This window comes from Ananas comosus, linkage group 18 (assembly GCF_001540865.1).
Source record: "Ananas comosus cultivar F153 linkage group 18, ASM154086v1, whole genome shotgun sequence".
NCBI classification, from domain to species: Eukaryota; Viridiplantae; Streptophyta; class Magnoliopsida; order Poales; family Bromeliaceae; genus Ananas; species Ananas comosus.
The window spans coordinates 7,561,894-7,583,734 of NC_033638.1; the positions used below are offsets into that span (position 1 = coordinate 7,561,894).

Consider the following 21,841-nt stretch of genomic DNA (forward strand, 5'->3'; position numbering starts at 1 on the left):
CATCTACTTAACCATATTATCATTCTAGCTAATAATATCAATCACATAATATTAAAAATTTATTTTATTTTGTTATTTATATATTTTTTCTTAAATACCAAATTTTCTGTTCAATCGTATTGGTAGGTCTAGCGGATCGGGTCAAACCAATATTTTTCTCCGCTTCACTCCACCATCCTCTTTGAAACGTCATTCCTTGTTAATTTTCAAATCTAATTCGAGTCAACAAAAGAAAAGAAAAGAAAAAATCACTTATGCAATACTTTGTCAAGCCGTATCCAACACATTAGTAGAGATTTTACGTTCAAAAAGTCACATCATATTCATTCAACTATAATTATACATAAAAATAAAAATAATAGAGAATAAGATATACTTCCGTACCTGAGGTAAAAATGTATGGAGCCCTCTCAACTATATTCTATTTTGGAATAAGTCCACCAGCTATTTCCTTTTAGTCAATAGTTAGCTCCTTCACTCTTTTTTTTTTAAAATTTTATTTTTCAGTGTTGTTATACTTAGTTAAGTTAAAATCTTTTATTAAATTTAATAATTTTATTGCTTACTAATTAATCATTAATTAATCAAGTTTTATTGCTAGAAAGTAGCACAAGTTATTAAATTTTGTTGAAAACGTGATTTGCTCTAATAACAATTGTATAACCCAAGATCTAAAATAGAACAAAATAATATGGAAAAAAAATATTGGAGGAAGAAGATAATTAATTAAACTAATAAATAATTAATTATATTATGGGCAACACCTATGCAGTCATATTTATTATGGCTTCTTCATCTAATTAACCTATGCCTAACTATATATAGCCATCAAATCATAACAGATGATAAATCTAATTTTACTTTGGATAAGTACATATCCTAACCATAATCAGATAAAAAATTTAAACTTATCTGTAACTATATTTTAATTAAGTTTGGATTATTATTTCCAACAAATTTGATAAAATTTCTACCTTAATTAATTAATATTGCTCAATTTTAAAAAGTTAAAAATAAAAAAGTCACAACTGTTATTCAAAATAGCGATCAGTTGGATAATATAGCATAAGTGCTAGTTCAATAATCTCCTATTTCAAGAGTTTTTGAGTTTATTTTTATTTCACCAATATTACGAGCGCAAGCGCAGATGATATGATTCTTCCGATATTTATGATACACGCAAGTAAACGGGAGTTTTAAGATAAATCTTGAATCATTTCGGAAATGATAATTTGGATAACCACAATAAAAATAAAAAATAACACTGTCCACAAATTACAAAATCGGTACAAATCTACCTCTCACCCATCCAATAAATGGAACTTTTATACTAATCACATCTATTGCATGATCTGTAAAAGGACAAATTTTAAATACTATTCATGTAGTTTCGCATTTTCTTATTTTAGTATTATGTGATTTTATTTTTTTCTTTTTGTTATACCCCACTAATATTTTCGTTAAATCAGTGGTAAAGTTAAAATTAAAGGGCACTAAAGTGAATATTCGATAAACTATAGGTGACGTATTTGAAGTTTTTTGTATATAATTTAATGAAAAATTGATAGAGGAGTTGACGAAAATAGAAAAAATGAAACCATAGGACACTAAATTGATACACTTTAAACCACAAGGTACTAAAATGAGAAAGTGTGGAATCACGGGGATGGTATTTGAAGTATACCCTAAAATAAATATGATATATAGCATACACTTTAAAGTGAGTGTATGAGTAGTATTTATCTTTAAAAAAAATGGGCAATTGCTTTTATATTTCTGAAAAGTTTCGATTTTCTGATTTACCTCTTTTAGAAAGCTAATATTGAAAATACCCTTATTACGTTTCAATCTATTTCAAATATAGCTCTAGAGTTAAAATCTGTTAATGAATTCTGTTATCTCTATGAAATTACTATTTTGCCCTTTCAAATATACCCTTCTACCAGCATCAATTTTTCTTATTTGCTCTTAAGTTAGGGGCACAAAAAGTATTTTATTTTTTTGGCTTTTCAAATATACCCTTCTACCATCACTAATATTTTTTATTTGTCCTTAAGTTAAGGACAAAAGTGGTATTTTAAATTTTTTTAACTGTGATAGATATTTAACTCACGTTTAACCAAAGTTAATAACTGTAGGGGTATTTTGTAATAACGGAGGAATATATGAGGGGTATATTGGAAAGAAAAAAAAATTGGATGAGATATTTTCGATATTTTGAGGGGTATATAGGCAATTATCCTAAAAAAAAAAGAGGGAGATTTGAAAATATTATATATCCGAGGGGCTTCCGTGCAATTTTAGCTGAAAGGCAAACATCTGACTATCCTTCTTTTGGAAGGCACGTCGCCAATCTCATCCAATCCCACGCAGGTCGACGAACAAACTCCACGCCGTTTCTCAACCCTCTCCTCCTATTGGCGCCACGTCACCTCGGCCCCCCGCAATTCTCTCTTCTCATTGGCCGCGCACGGGTCTCGGCGCGTCAAAATCTCGCGCGAAAAAGCGAGAGAAGTTAAAAAAAAAAAGAGAAAAAGAATCGACGCGCGAGATTTCGCGCGCGAACGTCGTTATCGCGAGCGAGCGAACTCGCGGCGGACGCTGCGGAGAATATCCACCCGATTTAATCCCGAGCCCTTCGAATCCGCCCAAACCGACGCCCCCGCTACTTATGGTATAAGCACGTGGGCTTATCTGATATGTAGATCTGCTTATCTCGATAAGTCGGTGAGGCGGGTGTGGAGGGGGGGAGGAGGAGGAGAGAGGACCGCATCGCATCGAAGAAAGCGAGCGAAGTCTCTGCCCTTCTCTCTCTCCTCTCTCTCTCTCTCTCTCTCTCTCTCTTTGCGTAGCTTACGTCTCGTGCTCTCTCTCTCTATAAATCCCTCTTTCTCTCTCTTTCGATTCACGAGATGGTCGAGGGAACCCTAGGACGCCGATTCCTCGAGCTGGGCCCTTGAAGCTTCCGCCGATTCCGCCTTCCAATCGCCATTTTCGACCTCCTTTTGCGCGAAATTTGGGCTCCTTCCGCGGTTTTGAATCGATCGAGCTCTGGAACGGCGATCTCGGTGCGGAAATGTCGTCGCTGAGCCGAGAGCTCGTGTTTCTCATCCTCCAGTTCCTGGAGGAGGAGAAGTTCAAGGAATCCGTGCACAAGTGAGTTTTTTTTTTTTTTAATTTTTTTTTACGGTTTTTGTTATGCTCTTTGGGCGAAAATTTGTTTTTTTGGTGTGTCGTGGTTCTCTAATTGGTGAGGGTTTTGGTGTAGGCTTGAGCAAGAGTCGGGGTTTTTCTTCAGCATAAAGTACTTTGAGGAGAAGGCGCTTGCAGGGGAGTGGGATGAGGTGGAGAGGTACCTCTCTGGTTTTACCAAGGTTGACGATAATAGGTATTCGATGAAGATCTTCTTTGAGATCAGAAAACAGAAGTATCTTGAGGCGCTCGACAGGTTAGGGTTTTGCTTACCGTCGTGGTTTCTTTAATCCTCTTTCTGTTTTTCTTGTTATTTGGAGAAAGGTGGCAACTTTTTGGAATTTTGTGTTTGGGCTTTTATCAGGCATGACAGGGCAAAGGCAGTTGAGATATTGGTGAAGGATCTTAAAGTGTTCTCAACGTTCAATGAAGAGTTGTATAAAGAAATTACACAGCTTCTCGCACTCGACAATTTTAGGTGATCTTTCTTTCTTCTTGGTTGCTATATTTATGGCTGCTGATTATTCTTGTCGGAGTGTTAAACTCGATCGGCTCCAGAAAACGACAATTATTTGAGTATCGGAATGAAGAAATTGCAACGTAAGGAAGAAATGAAAATTATTTGACCATGTTGGTGGATGGTATTTTGTTTCTCTCGCTTAGTTCTAAGTATGTTATTTGTTATTGTGTTATTGTTATTCCAATCAAATCTAGAAATTGATGAGAAGTAAAATGACCTGTATATCTTTTTATAGCTGTCGATATGAGCAAACAAATTTTGATTGGAAAGTACATTAATCTTGATTTTGTATTAATTTGATTCTGATAACACGGCAGGGAGATAGGTCATATATAGAGTTTAAGTGTTGGTGAATGTTAGATTTGAGAATATATTTGAACTTCGTGTAGCATTTGACTATTTGAGAATATACGTAGTACTTATTTTGAGGAGTTTACTCTTTATAATCTTTAATTGTCCATGCTGTATTTATCCAAATTTACAGATTTATCTGACTGACTAGTGACTACATACTTGCTATCTAAAGGTGCTTTATTATCGTAACTAACGACAAGTTTCCTTATTATGTTCTTGATCTGCAGAGAAAACGAGCAACTGTCCAAATATGGGGACACCAAATCTGCTCGCAGCATTATGCTCATAGAACTCAAAAAGTTAATAGAAGCGAATCCTCTTTTTAGAGAGAAGCTGGTCTTTCCCACTCTCAGGGCTTCACGCCTGCGAACTCTAATTAACCAAAGGTGCTGAGTTCTATTCCAAAACTGTAGTACCCACTGCTTTTCTTCCTCTTTATTTATTTATGTGCTTTTTGTAAGTATATCTGGCTGGTAAGATCTTTGATTACTGCTTTTCATCAGTTGCTGATATGATGAAATCTGATTACCTGCAGTTTGAACTGGCAACATCAGCTTTGCAAAAATCAACGGCCAAACCCCGACATCAAGACATTGTTCACAGACCATACTTGTTCCCCTCCTAATGGAGCTCGCGGTTCACCAGTTTCTGTTCCACTTGCGGCTGTTCCAAAGGCTACTCCTGCATACACGCAGCTTGGAGCTCATGGTGTAAGTTGCTACTGAGTTTCTGGTCTGCATTAAAAATGAAGCTTTCATATATAAATGCTCTATTTTGTACGTTTCATGTTTTCAATCCATACAGCCATTCCCACCTCCAGCAGCAGCTGCGAACGCAAATGCTTTAGCAGGTTGGATGGCTAACGCTACTGCTTCCTCTTCAGTTCAGTCTGCTGTTGTTACGGCATCATCAATACCTGTGCCATCAAGCCAAGGTCCGAATTTCAATTCGTATATTTTGTTATGATAATTTTCAACTAACTAGAGTGATAAATAATTAGTACTCTTTATTTGTTCCCATAATTTTGATGCTGTTTGGCTGTTAAAGTTTTCTATCTGACGGGATCCTGTAGTTATAGAATATTTATTACGAATTTTAAGTGAATGTTTTCCGTTAACATTTTCTGAAGTAGTGTATTATGTAGTGTAAATATCATGTTATCAGCTGAGCAATATGGCATGGACTAGCCATCTTTTTGCCTTCTTAAATCATCTTCATAATCTCTTCGGGTCATTTGTCAGCATGTTAATCTGGTTTTGCTTCATTATCAATGTGTATTATTTTATCATGCTTCCTCTTGTCTATCATTTTGACTATCAAGCTACCCTGTACTCTTATGGCAATATAAACAAATATGTGTAAACCATTAATGGCTTTTGTTTTTTTTTGCTTTTAAAAACTGGCGTTCAGTGTGTGAATGAAATTAATATCATGATTATTCTCAGAACTTCGTCATGTTACCCTCCTTTTCTTTCCACAGTTTCTATGTTGAAACGGCCAAGAACTCCTCCAAATGCACTAAGTATGACAGACTATCAGAATGCAGATTCAGAGCAACTAATGAAACGTCTGAGGCCAGGCGTGCATCCTGCTGATGAGGTTATATAACTGTAATCTTGTAGACTTCGATGAGGCTTCTATATTATGTATCACGGACACTTCTATTAGCCCAGCGTGTTCGTGTCGGACACTGCGTGTCCGATGTGGACATTCCTTGGACGTGTGTTTAATGCCGATCTATATCGCAAATAATTAAAAAAAATACATATTTTAATTTTTTTAGGTGTTATAAATGTAAGATGATAAATATTTTAGTTTTTTAATGAATGCATACAATTTTTTTGACAATATAAATAAATTATATATGGTGCAGAATTTTTTTCTTAAGATATATGAATTATCAATAAAAATTTTTCTAACTTTCATTCGTATGAGAAATATAACAGTATTTTATCAAAATTAATATTTTATATACTATAAGTATATAATTATATTAATAATATTATATTTTATTAGCGGTGTTCATGCCGTGTCCGTGTCCTAATTTTTTGAAAGCTGCCGAGTCGCCGTGTCCGAGTCGTGTCGTGTCCCGTGTCAGTGTCCGTGATGTCTAGCTTCTATGTAATTCTACAATTTACAGTTCTTCTTTGTCCTGAAGAGTTAACAATACTAATTTTCGCCGCAATCCGCAGGTCCCTTACCCTGCACCTATTCCACAAGTTGCATGGTCATTGGATGACTTGCCAAGAATGGTAGTCTGTACGTTAACGCAAGGTGCTAATGTTACGAGCATGGACTTCCATCCTTCTCATCACACTCTACTCCTTGGTATGATGATCTCTGACTTTTGATGTACTTCTTTCATTTATTAATGAGATGGTTTTATTCATAATTTATGTAAATTCTGTTAAGTTGGTTCTGCAAATGGTGAAATAACACTTTGGGAGATTGGCTTACGGGAGAGACTGGTGTCAAAGCCATTCAAGATATGGAATATGTCATCTTGTTCAACACAATTTCAGGTTCTTACATTTTTAGAAATTCATGAACTCTGCAATTTCGGTATCCTGTTAGCTGTTGTCGCACTATTTAGCTTTTATAGTGATTTGTACCATTTGCTGAGATCCTTTGTTTTTGTGTATGTGTTCTGTTGTATACTTTTTTTGACTAGCTTTTCTGGCTTGTGCTTTCTCACTTCATTGCACAGAGTACTATTGTCAAAGATTCTTCAATGTCCATTAGTCGAGTTGCTTGGAGTTCTGATGGAAGTTTGATAGGCAAGTGTCTTTATGCAGGATGATGATACTCTATGCTTGTTCCTCTCTCCCCCTTTTCCTCCCCTTAAGCTTTATTTACATGGTTGTAGGTGTCGCATTCACAAAACACTTGATTCACCTGCATTCATATCAAGCGCCGAATGACCTACGCGAAGTTATAGAGGTTTGAAATGATTTTTGATCCCTTTTTTAAAAAGTTAGATTGAACTTTAGACTCCTTAAGAAGTTCCTTATAAGTGTCTGATCTCAGATTGATGCTCACACTGGAGGGGTTAATGATATAGCATTCTCTCGTCCAAACAAAGAAATTTGTGTTGTAACTTGTGGAGATGATAAGTTAATAAAGGTTTGAAATAACCATATCTTTATGATTTTAGCTTTTGCTCCTTTTCTCTGTAGCTCTTTTTCTGATTTATCTGGAAACTTTTTTCTAGGTCTGGGATACTCGTGGCCAAAGGCTTTTTGTATTTGAAGGGCATGAGGCACCTGTTTATTCTATATGCCCTCACCACAAGGAAAGCATTCAGGTCTTTTATTGTTTTGCCTCTAATATCCGGCAGTGACATATGCAAGCAATTTGACTTGTCTTTGTACTTACTAATGTTTTTTAGTAGACGATGCTTCTTTTTGAAAAGTTTCACAACAGTAGATTTGACTTCTTCATTTTTCAACATCTACAAAGTGTTGTAGGATACTGAATTAAAGTTAATAAATTTATATTTATATAGAATATAGAATTTTTTATATACGTGCCTCTACAAAATTATATATTTACGCACATACATCCCTGCAAAATTTGAATTTTCATAAAATGCCCTTCAAAAATTTGATTTCTGTGTTATATGCTCTTGTACTTACGAAAGTTTCCTCCTTTAGAAACTTCCACCATAGGAAATCAACTTCGTCACAGGAAGCGGATGACATGCCAACATATGATATGAGTATTTTCCTACAAAGTTGCACTTTTGAGGGATACTAATTGTTAGGGGGAAAAAAAGGTTAAATGTTAACTAATCATCGCTTTTACTTGGAGGTAGTGAAACCTCCATATATAGGAAAATAAATCAGGATGGTATATTAAATCCATGTCTGAATCAGCAGTACTTTTTTGTGTTATTTCTTAGTCACTGTTTATGTTTTACGATGTGCTTGAAGTCTTCCTATGACAGGTCAATTGTCATTTATCAGTTTTTGGAATAGAACCTCTCTTACATTTCAACAATCATGATTTTGTCACATTATTTGATCTGTTTAGCATTTAATGATTTTGTCACCTCTCTTAAAAAAATGCAGTTCATCTTCTCCACATCTCTGGATGGAAAAATCAAGGCATGGCTATATGACAATATGGGATCTAGGGTAGACTATGATGCACCAGGACGCTGGTGCACTACTATGTTGTACAGTACTGATGGGAGTAGGTAAGAAGAAGTAACCGTAAGAGATCTAAGGCTAAAATGCAGATAACTCCAAGGAATATATCATGACAATCTCCACTTTACTCCCTATGTATGGGAGTAATGAGCATAAGTTTTAAAATTTAGGGGGTTATCAGTATATTTTGAATATCGATAGGGTAAAGTGCTTTTGATATATCCAGGGGTGTTTTCTGCGTTTTAGCTAAGTTTCAAAGGTGGCTTCAGTGATATCTGTATTCCTGAGAATTGTTTGTAGTGGTGTTGCACTCAGCTAACTCTATTATTGTGATGAAGATTGTTCTCATGTGGGACGAGCAAAGATGGAGACTCTTTCTTGGTCGAGTGGAATGAAAGTGAAGGAGCCATAAAGAGGACATATAGTGGGTTCCGTAAAAAATCAGCTGGTGCCGTGCAGTTTGATACCGCCAAGGATCACTTTTTGGCTGCTGGCGAAGATAGCCAGATTAAGTTCTGGGACGTTGACAATCCTAATATGCTCACAAGTACTGATGCTGAGGGCAGTTTACCGGTTAGTCTTATTCTTGATGTTTGCTCGGTAAAAATTGTTCGGAGACCCACTCAGCTGCAGGCCTTTTTTAAATGGACAATTTTCGCTTTTGCTTACTTCGATTTGAACTATTTCCATCAGTTAAATGGGAATTTCGTTAAATGCATTAAATTTTAACTACTATGCCTGCGTTCGAACTACCAGATTTGTGTCTGTTAAAGGTTAATGGCAGGTAGCTAATGGAGCTATCAATTCTAATGAAACCCCTGTTTTAGCTATTGAAATAATTGAAATAAAAGCAAGCAAAAGTTTGCGGCATGCGAGTAAAAAAGGGGGAAAAAAAAGCAAGTTGAGGGTTCTATTTTGAAATGGCCTATATTAGAGAGGTCTTCATACAATTTTACCTATGTACTTCCTTTTTGTAAAAACTATAATGATTATTGGCTCTTTGACCTCTATTGTCATTTTTATTTTTCAGAGTTTTCCACGTCTGAGATTCAACAAGGAAGGGAATCTCCTTGCTGTAACAACGGTGGATAATGGTTTTAAGATACTTGCTAATGCTGATGGCCTCCGATCATTGCGGGCTTATGGCACCCGATCTTTTGAACCATTTAGATCTCAATATGAGGCTTCTCCTATCAAGGTAGGAAATGAAATTTATTCAAATTGCATTATTAGATTTGTTAAGGTTTTCTAACATCTTCAAAGTTTGTTAATCAGTTTTCAGGTGCGCCTGTAGTTGCAAGCATCTCTCCAAACATCAGTAGAGTGGAACGTCTGGAGAGAAACTCTCCTGCAAAGCCAACTCCTATCCTTGTATGTTATTTAAGCATTATAATTACTTGGTTTTCTATGCATTTTTTGTACTACTTTGATAAAGGATTCCTAGTTTACTTAAATTTGCCAAGGTGAAGTTACGACTTACGAGTCCTTTTAAAATCTGGGGAAAGAATCTTGGGGATATATGTTTAACCGGATTATATTTTTGTTTATCTGTGAACGTGTTATTTATGTTCCTTATTTCTTATTTGTCTTTGCAATAGTTTGTAACTACAATTATCTTATGCCTTTCTAATCCCATGGTTGAATTTTTGTAGAATGGTGGTGACTCAACATCAAAAAACATAGATAATAAGGCAAGGATTTCAGAAGAATTGCCTGATAGAGCAAAACCATGGGAATTGGCTGAAATTCTAAATCTGCAACAATGCCGGGTTGTTACGATGCCAGAAACTCCAGATCCTGCCAGCAAGGTGGTAGCTTTTTTTTTTTTTTTAAAAAAAAAATTCCTCTTTTATTTTTAATACACTTTTTTTAGACTATGATTTTGACAATCCCTTTACTATAGGTGGCTAGACTTCTGTACACTAATTCGGGAGTTGGACTTTTGGCTCTTGGGTCTAATGCAGTTCAGAGGCTCTGGAAGTGGAGCCGCAATGAGCAGAATCCAACTGGAAAGGTAATTAAATTTGTTTTTGCACTTTGCTTTAGTTTGGATATTTAGTTTGGATATTTATCTTGGCAAAAGAGAGCATACTAACTTTGTAGAGGTCTGAAGGCCACAGCTAGTGTTGTGCCACAGCATTGGCAACCAAATAGTGGCCTTGTTATGACTAATGATGTATCAGATAACAATCCTGAGGAAGCTGTCCCTTGCATCGCCCTGTCGAAGAACGATTCTTATGTGATGTCTGCATGTGGTGGGAAGGTTTCCTTGTTTAACATGATGACTTTCAAGGTAATAAACATTCTTTATTGGTCGACATGTTATATGAGTTTTGTATTATTTTTAATATATACACCTGTAAATATGCCAGTGTGTGCGAATCCACTTGTAAAGCTGGTATTTGCATTCAGTCACCTGAAAACAGTATCTATTTCCAGCATATATAGAATGGTTTTCTTATGCATGTATCGAATATCATGCAGGTAATGACCACGTTCATGCCACCCCCTCCAGCTTCGACATTCCTAGCATTCCACCCTCAAGACAATAATATCATAGCAATTGGAATGGATGATTCAACCATCCACATATACAATGTGAGGGTGGATGAGGTAAGTGTTTGGCTTGATTTGGTCATTTGCTTATCTTATTATCACTTGGGAAGTTGCGTTGCCCTCAGTTAGTTACAGATAAAAGGTTACTTTCACTTGCGTCAGGTTAAAATGAAACTCAAAGGCCACCAGAAGAGGATAACAGGATTGGCATTTTCCAACAATCTTAATATCCTTGTATCTTCAGGTGCTGATGCGCAGGTATTTGACAGTCACAGATTCTTTTATTTGCATTGCTGTTGAAATATGGTTTTAGTTCTTGCTATGTTGTGTGGATTGGTTCAGATCACTTCTCTTGGTTTTGGCGTAACAAATGTACCTTTCCATTTTTCAGCTTTGTGTGTGGAACACAGAGAACTGGGAGAAGAAGAAAACTGTGCCTATCCAGCTTCCAGCTGGCAAGCCAGCTTCTGGGGACACTAAGGTCCAGTTTAGTTCTGACCAATGCCGCTTGTTAATTGTCCATGAAACGCAGCTAGCTATATATGATGCTGCCAAAATGGAGCGTATTCATCAGGTAAATGCCTTATACATGCATTGCTTTGTAAATTACTTGTTATATCTTATTATTCTTACAGAAATTGTCTTCTATTTTAGTGGCTTCCGCAGGACACGCTGTCAGCTCCAATATCGCATGCATCTTACTCGTGCAACAGCCAATTGATTTACGCTTCCTTCTGTGATGGTAACATTGGTGTGTTCGATGCCGATAATTTGAGACTAAGATGTCGAATAGCGCCTCCAGCATACATGCCCCCGACCTCTTTGAATAGGTATGTTTTTATAAATTCAGCCTTCTTCATCATCCGAAGGAACAATACTAATCTCATTCTGAGGTGTCCTTAGCCATTTGAACTTGCAAACTAACAAGAACAATAGAAATAAACATTGTAATTCTGCTAATCATGTTATACCATTCTCACTTTTGTTGCTAGCATTTTCTAGACACATTATTGATTTTTAAATATGTCCTTATGCTTTTTGTTATGTGCTGTAATTATTAACTCTTTCGACAAATATTTTCTTCTGCAGTATGTATACTCCTTTCATGTTTCGACTTACTGGTTGAGCACTTGTTTCTGCAGTAACCCGCCCATCTATCCTGTTGTTATTGCGGCGCACCCTCAAGAGCCGAATCAATTTGCTGTTGGATTGACTGATGGGTCAGTTAAAGTAGTCGAACCGTTAGAGTCCGAGGGGAAGTGGGGTACTCCCGTTCCGGTAGATAATGGAGTCCCTAATGGACGGACATCGGCATCATCAGCTACCAGCAACCCACCTGCCGATCAAATCCAACGGTGAATACTCTCTCATCATGTAATGTAAATGTTTTTAGTCTAAATGTGGTGCCGCTTGTATTCATACCGTATTTGTTTCTTTTTTTTTTTTTGAAAAAAACTTTTATTTTTCCCAAATGTTCTCCTCTCAAAGGAACTCATAAGGTGAAAACAAATAAGAACAGTGTTTGTTTATGCTTTGTCGTAAGTGATGATACTGATTTGACTAGAACTAATGTTTGTAGGTTCTTTTTAAACTTTATTTTTCTCAAATGTTCTTTTCTCAATGTAACTCATAAGGCGAAAACAATAAGAACAGTGTATGTTTGTGCTCCTTGTAAATTATACTACTGATTCTGCCAGAACTAATGTTTGATATTGTTGGAAAAGGAATCTTGTTACTGAGATGTAGCAGCAGCCAATCCGGATAATTGTCTCTTTTATTTGTTCAATGATTTCTTCTTATTGGTCTTGGTGTTTGTTCAATGCCTTTTTTCCCCCCTTCTTTTATCATCCTGGGAGAATTGGGAGCTTGTCCTCTACAGCTGTGCGCCGAGTCCTTATCCTACAGGGACTCGAAGTCGCACTCTTCGCTCCTCCGATGCTTTACTCATATGTCGATTTTGTCATCCTTTTCAGTCAAATATTTGTGACCTTATTTGGATGATCCTAAAGTGCTTTTGCTTCCTATAACATGTGCAATGATCATTGCTCAAGTGTGGCTGTTTGTGGGATTCAATTGGGTTGTAATTTTGTTGTGCATTTTTGTCAATGGTTCATGGTTGGATCAATCAATTGGAAGGTTTTTCGTGTCGAATATTAGCGAGGAAAGCGATTCTGATTCGGTGGGAACTGGTGAGGGAATGAGCGGAAAGAGACATTCCCTGTATAATGCTTTTCCCTGCTGTTCCAGTTAAATGGGGGAAATATGCTTTTGGTCCCTCTATGATATCAACTCTCTGTGGATTGTGGGTGTACTCACAATTTATACGACACTCTTTGAACGTAGAGTGATAGTATAAAAATATTATTTACATCAACTTTTGATCATAGAATGTCCAAGGTTTACTGAAAATTAGAAAAAATTGATAGTAAATATTATTTATATGCTAATATATTAGGTGAATATGTTTTAGGAAAACTTTAAAAACCTCTCGAACTTTCTCACTTTACTATCCTATAGTTTAAAGAGTATTAATTTGGTACCCTGTCGTTTTATTTCTATCTTATCCGTAGTTTTTTCGTTAATATTTCGTTAAATTATATACAAAAAACTAAAATACTTACCTAGGTTTATCAAATATTCACTTTAGTACTCATAGGATAATAGTATTAATCAGAGTTTTATATATTGAAACTCAATGAAACAAAATCGGGCAAAAAAAAAGAAACTAAATAAGCGATATTAAAAAAAAAAAAAAAAAAAAAAAAAAAAAAAAAAAAAAAAAGCTAAGCAATACCTATAAATGTTTCAATAAATAAAAGGAAAAAAAACAGAATATACTGTAAATATAATAAAGCACACAATTTTAATACATTCTGATTTATAATTTAATTCAAATCAGCAACATCGAAGTTGAAAAAAAAAAAGGTGTAAACTAAATATAAAATAGGCTTAATTTTATTAATATATACTGCATAGTTGAATTGCTAAGTTTGTAATTACGAAATATAGAAATTAAACAGGTGATAACGACATACTTGCCATTCAAAATAAATCTAAATAATAAAAATTAAGAAGGAAACTAAATAGAGAATAGCATAATATAATATAATTAATCCTAAGTGGCATTAATATATATATTATTATATAAAAAAAAAACAAATCTAACATTCCAAAGATAATCTAAAATAAAAAGTATAGATAATAATATATTATGAGAGTGAGCTAGAAAAAAAGAAAAAGCAGGCCGTTTCCGAAGATATATCTCATTAAAAAATAAATACCTAAATTTAAATGGGCAAGCTGTATACAATTTTTGATTGGTGCATACCGTGCGTCTTTTCCCTCCGAACCCCTCTCCCGCTATTTCACTGTTCTCTTCTTTCGCCATTACCGTGCTCCAAGAACTGATCTTGATTTTTGATTGGTGCATGTCTTTTCCCTCCCAACCCCTCCTCCCCTATTACACTGCTGTTCTCTTCTCTCGCCATTACACCGTGCTCCAAGAATTAGTCTTGTTTCACCATTGAAATGGGGCTCTTGTTTAGCAAGGCGGAGCTCTTGTTTAGCAAGGTGGAGCAGCGCTCCGAAGCTGTGACAAGTTCACAATGCTCTGTCGAGAAATTTGTCGGCTAGCTCCTGAGATAGGATCCGGTAACGATATGGCTCTTCCGACAACAACAAATGAGGTTTTTGATCTTGAATCTGGTTCCTTTCATTCTGCAAAGACTCTCAATCTTTTCTGTAGCTACCTCCAATCCATTGTACTTGCACCATTACTTTACCTCGCCACGATGAATCATTGTATCAACGACGAACATAGCGACGTCACGGTGGTCCGTGGGTTAGTGGCCCCGCCTTCAACCATTTCAATATAGAAATGTTGATGAAATTATTTCGGAGATCGGCAAGGAATCATCCTTGTTGAAGCCGAAGTTGCAGGAACGAAAAATGGAGGTTAAGGAAGAATCAGTGCGAATCAAGAAATACAAAAGAAAATGGGAAATTGCTGGGCTAATTCTGTCTCTCGTTCTCATAATATTCAATTTCGCCGCAATTATGCTGACAAAATTCTTGGTTCAAACCGCGGTGGTGGTGTGTGTCAATGGGGGGCTAAACATGCTCATTTCCACCGTGAAAATGGCGGAACTCTGGCTAATCAAAACTGCAAACGAGAAGGTGATTGAATAAGAAGAACAACGGAGTTTGCTCAGTGTGATAATCGATGGTTGTAGCTCTTCGCAGATAATGCTAAGCAACCTGTGGCAAATTCGAGTAACTGCAGAAAATTTAAAGCTCCAGCGTGCCAACTTACGCGCTGCTCGGAATCACAGCAGCGTCGGTACGGTGGAGGGTTTGAAGGAAGATTTGAGGAACGAAATTGCAAAACTCGAAATGATGATCGACACTGAAGAACAAAAGGTGAAAACTGCCGCTAGAAGCTTCATGACTATTGTTCGGAATTGAGAGTTCACAAGTGTTTCTAACTAGTCGATCGTCCAGGATCTCGCCTATTGTTAGGATTTGTTCTAAACACTCTAAAAATGGTTTGAATGATTCTAGAAGAGTTTCTAGATGTTGAACAAACTCTTTTTTGTTTGTTTTAGAGATCAAAACGAGATATTGAGCATATGATATTATTAGGGCACCAAAATTGTGGTTTTTGTTATGGGTGGGTTTAAATGTAAATTAACCCTATACAAACCTAATTGTTAGGTATACGAACGCGTTGGTGAAGTCGGTTCGGCGATTCGTCGAGCCTACGCGAAGTTATTGAAGAAACGGACCGTTAAAGCTTCGTTTCCGCCTGGAGAGCCGAGACCACGTCCTAAAATCAAAGAAACGGAATCGGGGGCTCGTTACAACTAACCGTAGACCTTTAATTTCCGGATCGTTGATTGGAGGCCGTTCGGGAGTGGTTGCGCGAGAGTTCGGCCCGAACTGGGTCACAGATGCCGCGGGAGGCCGATTGCAAGTGACGACAAGCAATCAGAGAGCAAATTGAGGTGGGTTGTGCTTACGGAAGCGACTAGGTCGCCTCTATGTCTAAGTGTAATGTGGTTTTATATTGATGCATTTAAATACTAGATAGATGCATGTAGTAAATGCTAAAGGGAATGCATGCAAATGACATAAAGCAGAGATGCCAAAGAGAACACATGTTGCATGTTATAGAAATGCTAAGTGAATGCATATGGTGTAATATAGAAAATGCTAGAATGCATGATGACATAATATGAATGATGCTAGTTAAAAGCATAAGAAAAATGACATTTGCATGTTAATCATAAAGTTAGAGAACATGCTAGTTGTAACGCATAATGACAAGTTGTAAATAATGTTAGTTGGGATAAGCATGTTATGTGAATGCTAGATAATTTCATGAAGGCAAGGTTAGCATTGCGAGGACTATGGAATACTCGAATTGGACAACTAGGATGTCAATTAGATAGAATGACATATGAACCTAGTGTTGATAAACATAGGTGGGCATCGAACCTAGTGTTAAAAAATATAGGTTGAGAATGGAGCCTAGAGTTAAGTAAACCTAGGTTATGAATATAGTGACATTGAACCTAGAGTCGAATAAATCTAGAGAATAAAAAATATTGAATCTAGTGTTAATAAACCTAGGCTATGAGCATAGAGGTAACGAACCTAACGTATTAAACTTAGGTTGAGTAAAGGATTGGACCTACATAGGTCGATACTATAGGGTGAGACCAACCCTAGAGTTGTGAAAGTGGATTCTGGAATTCCGGCTGCGAGTGCAGCGGCTGCTAGTGCAGCATATGAGCTCGATAGGGCCGCGGGTGCGTGTGGCATATTCTCCTCCCACCGGAAGAACTTCGAGAATTGTGATTGAGCAAGATTCTAGGAGCGCTAGGGTGCGTGTGGCATATTCCCCTCCCACCGAAAAAATTTCTGACCACGAGTGTACGCAGCTCTGAGCGACCAGTTGGGCGATGTGGTTTGTAGATTGAAGGCCGAAATGTATGTGAGAGTTCCTTCACCTCGAGCCGGACAGAGCGCGGATTATCCGCAGTTGATTGACTCAAGACCGAGTTTGGTGGTATAGCGTGACTAATATAAGAGTAACCTTAGGAAAGAATGGCAAGTAAAGAGTAAAGCTAGCTAACAATAAAGAACGGCTAAAAAATAAGAATAGCTAATAAAGTAAAGAACGGCTACAAGTAAGAATGTCTAAGAATATAAAGTAGAATCGGTAATCTACTTGTATAGTTGTATGGATTTCATATCGCACATTGTGAGGCATACCATATAGTTCAATATCGAATAAACGTATAAATATCTTTTATATGTTATTGGACTAATATGTTGCAGTGCCTCATTAGACCTATTGGTTGAGCTTTTTTCTTGGATGGCCGTACCCACTGGAAACTATGGACAATAGTTCTCACCCCCGTATTATTTTGGAGGTATAGATTCACACGTGAGCGGCGCGACGGCGCGAGGTAAAGACGTAGCTTCGTAGATAGCGCCCTACCACCGAGACTAGAAATAGCAGTATCTGAGTCGGCTACTTAGAGATGTAAAATAAAATGAAAAAAAAATGTTGTAATAGTTGTGTTAAATCGGATTATATTTGAAAGTAAGAATCTAGTTAATATAATGTAAAATGTGAACTGAGACGAATACTTGTAATAGTATAGACGTGTTTATGTTTTCGATACCTTTCTTATTTAGTCTTTATTTGTATACTGTTTCTAGTTGGAACCTTGTACATTGTTGAATTGTGACGCCTTGGACGTACAGGAAAGACTCTATCCGCGGTACAGGAAAAATCCTGTCCGTCCAGCGGTCTGTTGGCGTGCCCGAATCCGACCAAAGAGGCTGACTTGAGACTTGACAGCTACAATCTTCGCTATTCATAATTCCACCACCCAAATCCACAGCGGCGCCATTACACTCTAGGGTTCGTCCATTCGAACAATGATGCTCGTTCCTCGAATCAAACTCCTCAAGCTTCGCCTCACTACCTTTGATATCTACCCCCAGTATTTACGTGGTCGTCGAGATCCGCGTAGAGGTCGCCGAAATCGTCCGATTCGTCCATGGCGCTCTTATTGAAGTCAATCGCAGAAACTTTGACTGCTCTAAAGAAGTTAAGGTGGTTTTGTTATATTTTTTTTTTTTTTTCCCACCAAATTTTTAGGTTTTCGAAATTTTTTATTTTTGTAAAAAATTATTTTCTAGATTGAAATTGAGTGGTCCATAGATGACGTGGTGCACAAGATCCAGCCAAATTATTGCTAACTAACTTTCCTCCCTCGCAGTTGACGCACCTACTCTACCCCAAAACGTACCCCAAACCCCGTCTCCGCTTCGCTGATCTCCTCTTCCTCTTCCTCGTCCTCGCGTCCATGGCGGATCAATCCCAATCCTCCCCAAACCCTAAACCATTACCTCCTCCTTCTCCTCCTCCGCCGCTGCACGCGGCGGCGCGGCGGCGGCGCGACTTCCTTCTCCACGTCGAGGCCTACCTCGCGCGCCGCGATGGCGTCGACAAGCTCCTCAAGATCGCCCGCTACGCCGCCAAAATCGCCCTCTCCTCCCCCTCCGGCGCCGGAACCCTAGCCCCGCGCCTCAAGGCCTTCGAGTCCAGCGTCGGCCTCAGCCGCAAGGCCTTCCGCCTCGGCAAGTTCGTCCAGGACGTCAACTCCCTCCGCTCCCCCTCCGCCGCCGCCGCCGCCGCCGCCCCCTCCGCCGCCGATCGCCTCCTCGCCGCCCCCGCGTACGGCGGCGAGGGCCTCTACTACTTCGTGGAGCAGTTCGTGTGGCTCGCCAAAGCGGGGCATCCCCGCCGAGCTCGCCCCGCGGCTCCAGAGGATCAGCGCGTGGGCCGAACTCGTCGGGTACGCGGGGAGCATCGCGTTGAAGTTGAAAGAAGTGAAAAAGATCCGATCTACTATCGAATCGAAGACCCCGATCTCAAAATCGGGGAAATGCGACGGAATCGAAGAGGAGGAGGAGGAGATGAAGAGATTGAGAGAGAAGTTGCTTCTTAAGCATCTTTCGATCGTCCAGGATCTCGCCGACGGATTAATGGCGCTCGGAGATGTGAGGGAAGCGAAAGGGTTTCTAGCTAGTCCTCTGCTTATGGCCTCAGCAGGTCTTCTTTCGGCTGTCATTAGCACTCACAAGAATTGGATAGCATGCTAAGGTACAGGATTTTTAGCTCTTTTCAATTGTTGATAGAGATAAAGCTCCTATCTTTTGAATGAATTGTCGGAGCCGGAGTAGAAACAATTACATAATCTCGTATAATACCTCATGTGTATTGAATAATATTGGATGATTAGAGAAATATAGATGGGCATGCTTAAATAACATCAGTTTATGATTCTGTAGCTATGACATTACAGTGACTCTTTAACTCTGTGCATAAGTTGGGTGTTATATCAAAATCATAGCTTGTTAGGGATATGCTTGATTAGTTCTTCATGTTGCGTTGTTTGCGACCTGGAATTGTGGGGATCAAACTGTACCTATGTTAGTTTGTGCACGTCAGCTTTATTTTACTGGCTTATAAGAGGCCAAATGAGTTTAATCACTTGGTTCTGGAAGTAGAAAGTAGAGGGAAAAAATGGATGGATTAGTAAATAAAGTCAGGACGAGAGCTTTGTAACTTAATGATCGTATGCTTACTTGTCGTATTGCTTTTGTGCTGCATAAAATTGGGTTGAAAAGAGATAAACGATTGGAGATAAGGCGCTATAGTTATGTCTCATTCATTTATTAACATGCACAAAATTTATCATTCTGTTTCTATTTCGACAAATTGGAGTAGGAATAATATGAGATCATTTTGTAGCAAGTGTATATAAGCTTGATAGAAAACTCATGCTATTTTGTGGTTTGGTAAAGCTAGTCTAGTTAGCTTTTGTTGTTTTTCTGTGTTGTAACTAGACTATAGGAGCCATATGACGATTTGAGAAAATGCTAAGCATTACCTAGTTAATTGTGGATGTTTGTATAGTCTCTACTTGTCTATTTTGCTGGCCGCAAGACGTTCCTGGTAAAGTGTTATGACCAATCCAGAATCTCAGTTAAGAAAACAAATAGAATTAACGAATGTAAGCATAACTTGTTATGTGAAAATGATAAATGAAACTGACGAAGAAACAGGAGAATGACGGGATCTTAAGAATACACAAAAGCTACTGCTACAAACATTGACTGACGTAATGTATTTCACAAAGTGTTTTTATCTTTAATTTTGGTGCATGAATGGAATTAGTGGAAATGCTAGAAGCAAAATATGATTGCTTCGAGAAAGTTAAATATCATGCCAAGAAAAATTGCTAATACTTCAACAATCTGATGGAGGTGCTGTAATTGTATCCACTTGGGTTTATATTAAAAATGTGAATCTGTTGTGAGCAAGCTATGTATAGTTCTCAAGTCATTTCTTGTATTCCTTTTCTCTACTTTCACATTTTATTTCCACCTACTAAAAAACAATTGTCTACTTCACTAACCACATAGTACTCCATATGCTTTTTCGTTTTTCGTTTTTCTTTTTGAGTTTGAAAGGAGCCACAGAGTCGCTAATTACAAAACCCTTCAAGAGAGAGCACCTGAAATGTGAAAAGATTATACAATCCAAAACACCCTTGTCAATGCTATGTATATGGGCGGCTTGCTTGTTATAGTTACTGTGTAATTTATTTGACAGTTGGAGGAAAGTTTATGTGCCCTGCAATTTATTTACTTGCAAACTTAGAGCTATGGCATGCATCTTTCAAAGGGAATCATGAACTAAGAATGATCATATTTTGATAGATCGTGTATATGTTCATCTGTTGCAGCTTCTGTTCATTCTCTATTTTCTGAAGTATTGTCTCCAGTTAACTGCTTATTGTTTCATACTTTCATTTAGAAAAGATGAATGTTAGATCCTCATTGCTGCTTTGTTCACAGACAAAAATTGATGTTGTTAAGATGATTCAGAAAGCACATTACTGTCACACAGCATTATAGAGAAGCAAAATGTTTCTTTTCCTCTGTAGTATTTTCCTTTCATTAGCTTTTGCTTAGATGTAATCCTGTAAATGGAGAAAAAAAAACACAGATTAATTAGTCTCATATGAGAACACTCCTAAGAATTTTATAACTTTGATAGATATTCAGTTTAAGGCATTTTAAGCATTAGAGGCAGAACTGGAGTACATACAAGGACAAGCCGCATGATCGAATGCTGACAAGGTGATCTTAGTTATATATCCACGAGATATAATTCATTTCATCTCAAACTTTAATTATCAGTATCAACATGAGACCGTATTTTTATCTCTCATTAAAAGGTAAAAGCGAGTCGCTGGGTCAAACACGCAGTGTCAAAACTCGGTGAAAATGAACCTTTCAACATTTTGGTATGTTCTCATGATAACGAAACGTCCTTCTTATCTTACCCCATCCTACCAATTACCTTATTATAGACCTTTCAACACCTTATGCATTAAGAAAATGTCTACATCTTAGTGTGAACAAATATTTTATCGGGTCGACTCATTAATCGTCCACTAGCATATCTCGCAAAATTCAATATTGGAATATTTGAATTCGATTTTAATCCAAATACTTATGCAATTCCGAACAGAAGAGGTAAGAATAAGATGTTAGTAAACTTAGAACATCTTCTAATTTATTCAAATTTAGGGCCAGAGATCAATGAACCGAGATGAGCTCAGTTTGTATGTTTTTCTCGTCTTCAATTTTGAGAATACTTTTCAATACTATATTTACTTTCTATCAACAGTTTATTCTATCAATACGTTTCAATTTTATCTGAGTCCTTTTGTTTTATATAATTTGTACGTTTGAATACCAGTCCATCAATATAATCTTATGATATTTTTTATATAAAAACAAAAATTTCGTAAATGAAAAGCTTGCGTAGAAAGAGATCGTTTCCTTGAAGTAATAAACAGAGTGGTGAAAGCGGCATATTCTTTCCCTCTAAATACTTAACTGTTTACCCATTACTAAAATATATAATCACATACTCAACTTATAATATACTTATAAACTATTTTATCTTCTAACT

At 37.3% G+C, this 21,841-nt stretch overlaps 2 protein-coding genes across 2 annotated transcripts; both read left to right on the forward strand.

Annotated features, from left to right (window-relative positions):
• LOC109724129 (protein TPR1-like) lies at positions 2,805–12,531 on the forward strand. The gene is given in 25 exon segments (XM_020252826.1): positions 2,805–3,156; positions 3,269–3,448; positions 3,557–3,670; positions 4,294–4,452; positions 4,602–4,776; positions 4,871–5,000; positions 5,547–5,665; positions 6,259–6,394; positions 6,479–6,588; positions 6,774–6,846; positions 6,849–7,006; positions 7,094–7,189; positions 7,278–7,370; positions 8,137–8,264; positions 8,556–8,790; positions 9,248–9,415; positions 9,493–9,588; positions 9,870–10,025; positions 10,121–10,231; positions 10,331–10,510; positions 10,702–10,830; positions 10,936–11,031; positions 11,165–11,347; positions 11,428–11,603; positions 11,916–12,531. Coding segments are annotated over 25 exon segments (3,498 nt in total). The 5' UTR covers positions 2,805–3,076; the 3' UTR covers positions 12,133–12,531.
• On the forward strand, positions 17,735–19,168 carry LOC109723768 (peroxisomal membrane protein 11-3-like). Its single transcript, XM_020252249.1, is given in 3 exon segments — positions 17,735–17,902; positions 18,069–18,586; positions 18,588–19,168. Coding segments are annotated over 2 exon segments (798 nt in total). The 5' UTR covers positions 17,735–17,902; positions 18,069–18,155; the 3' UTR covers positions 18,955–19,168.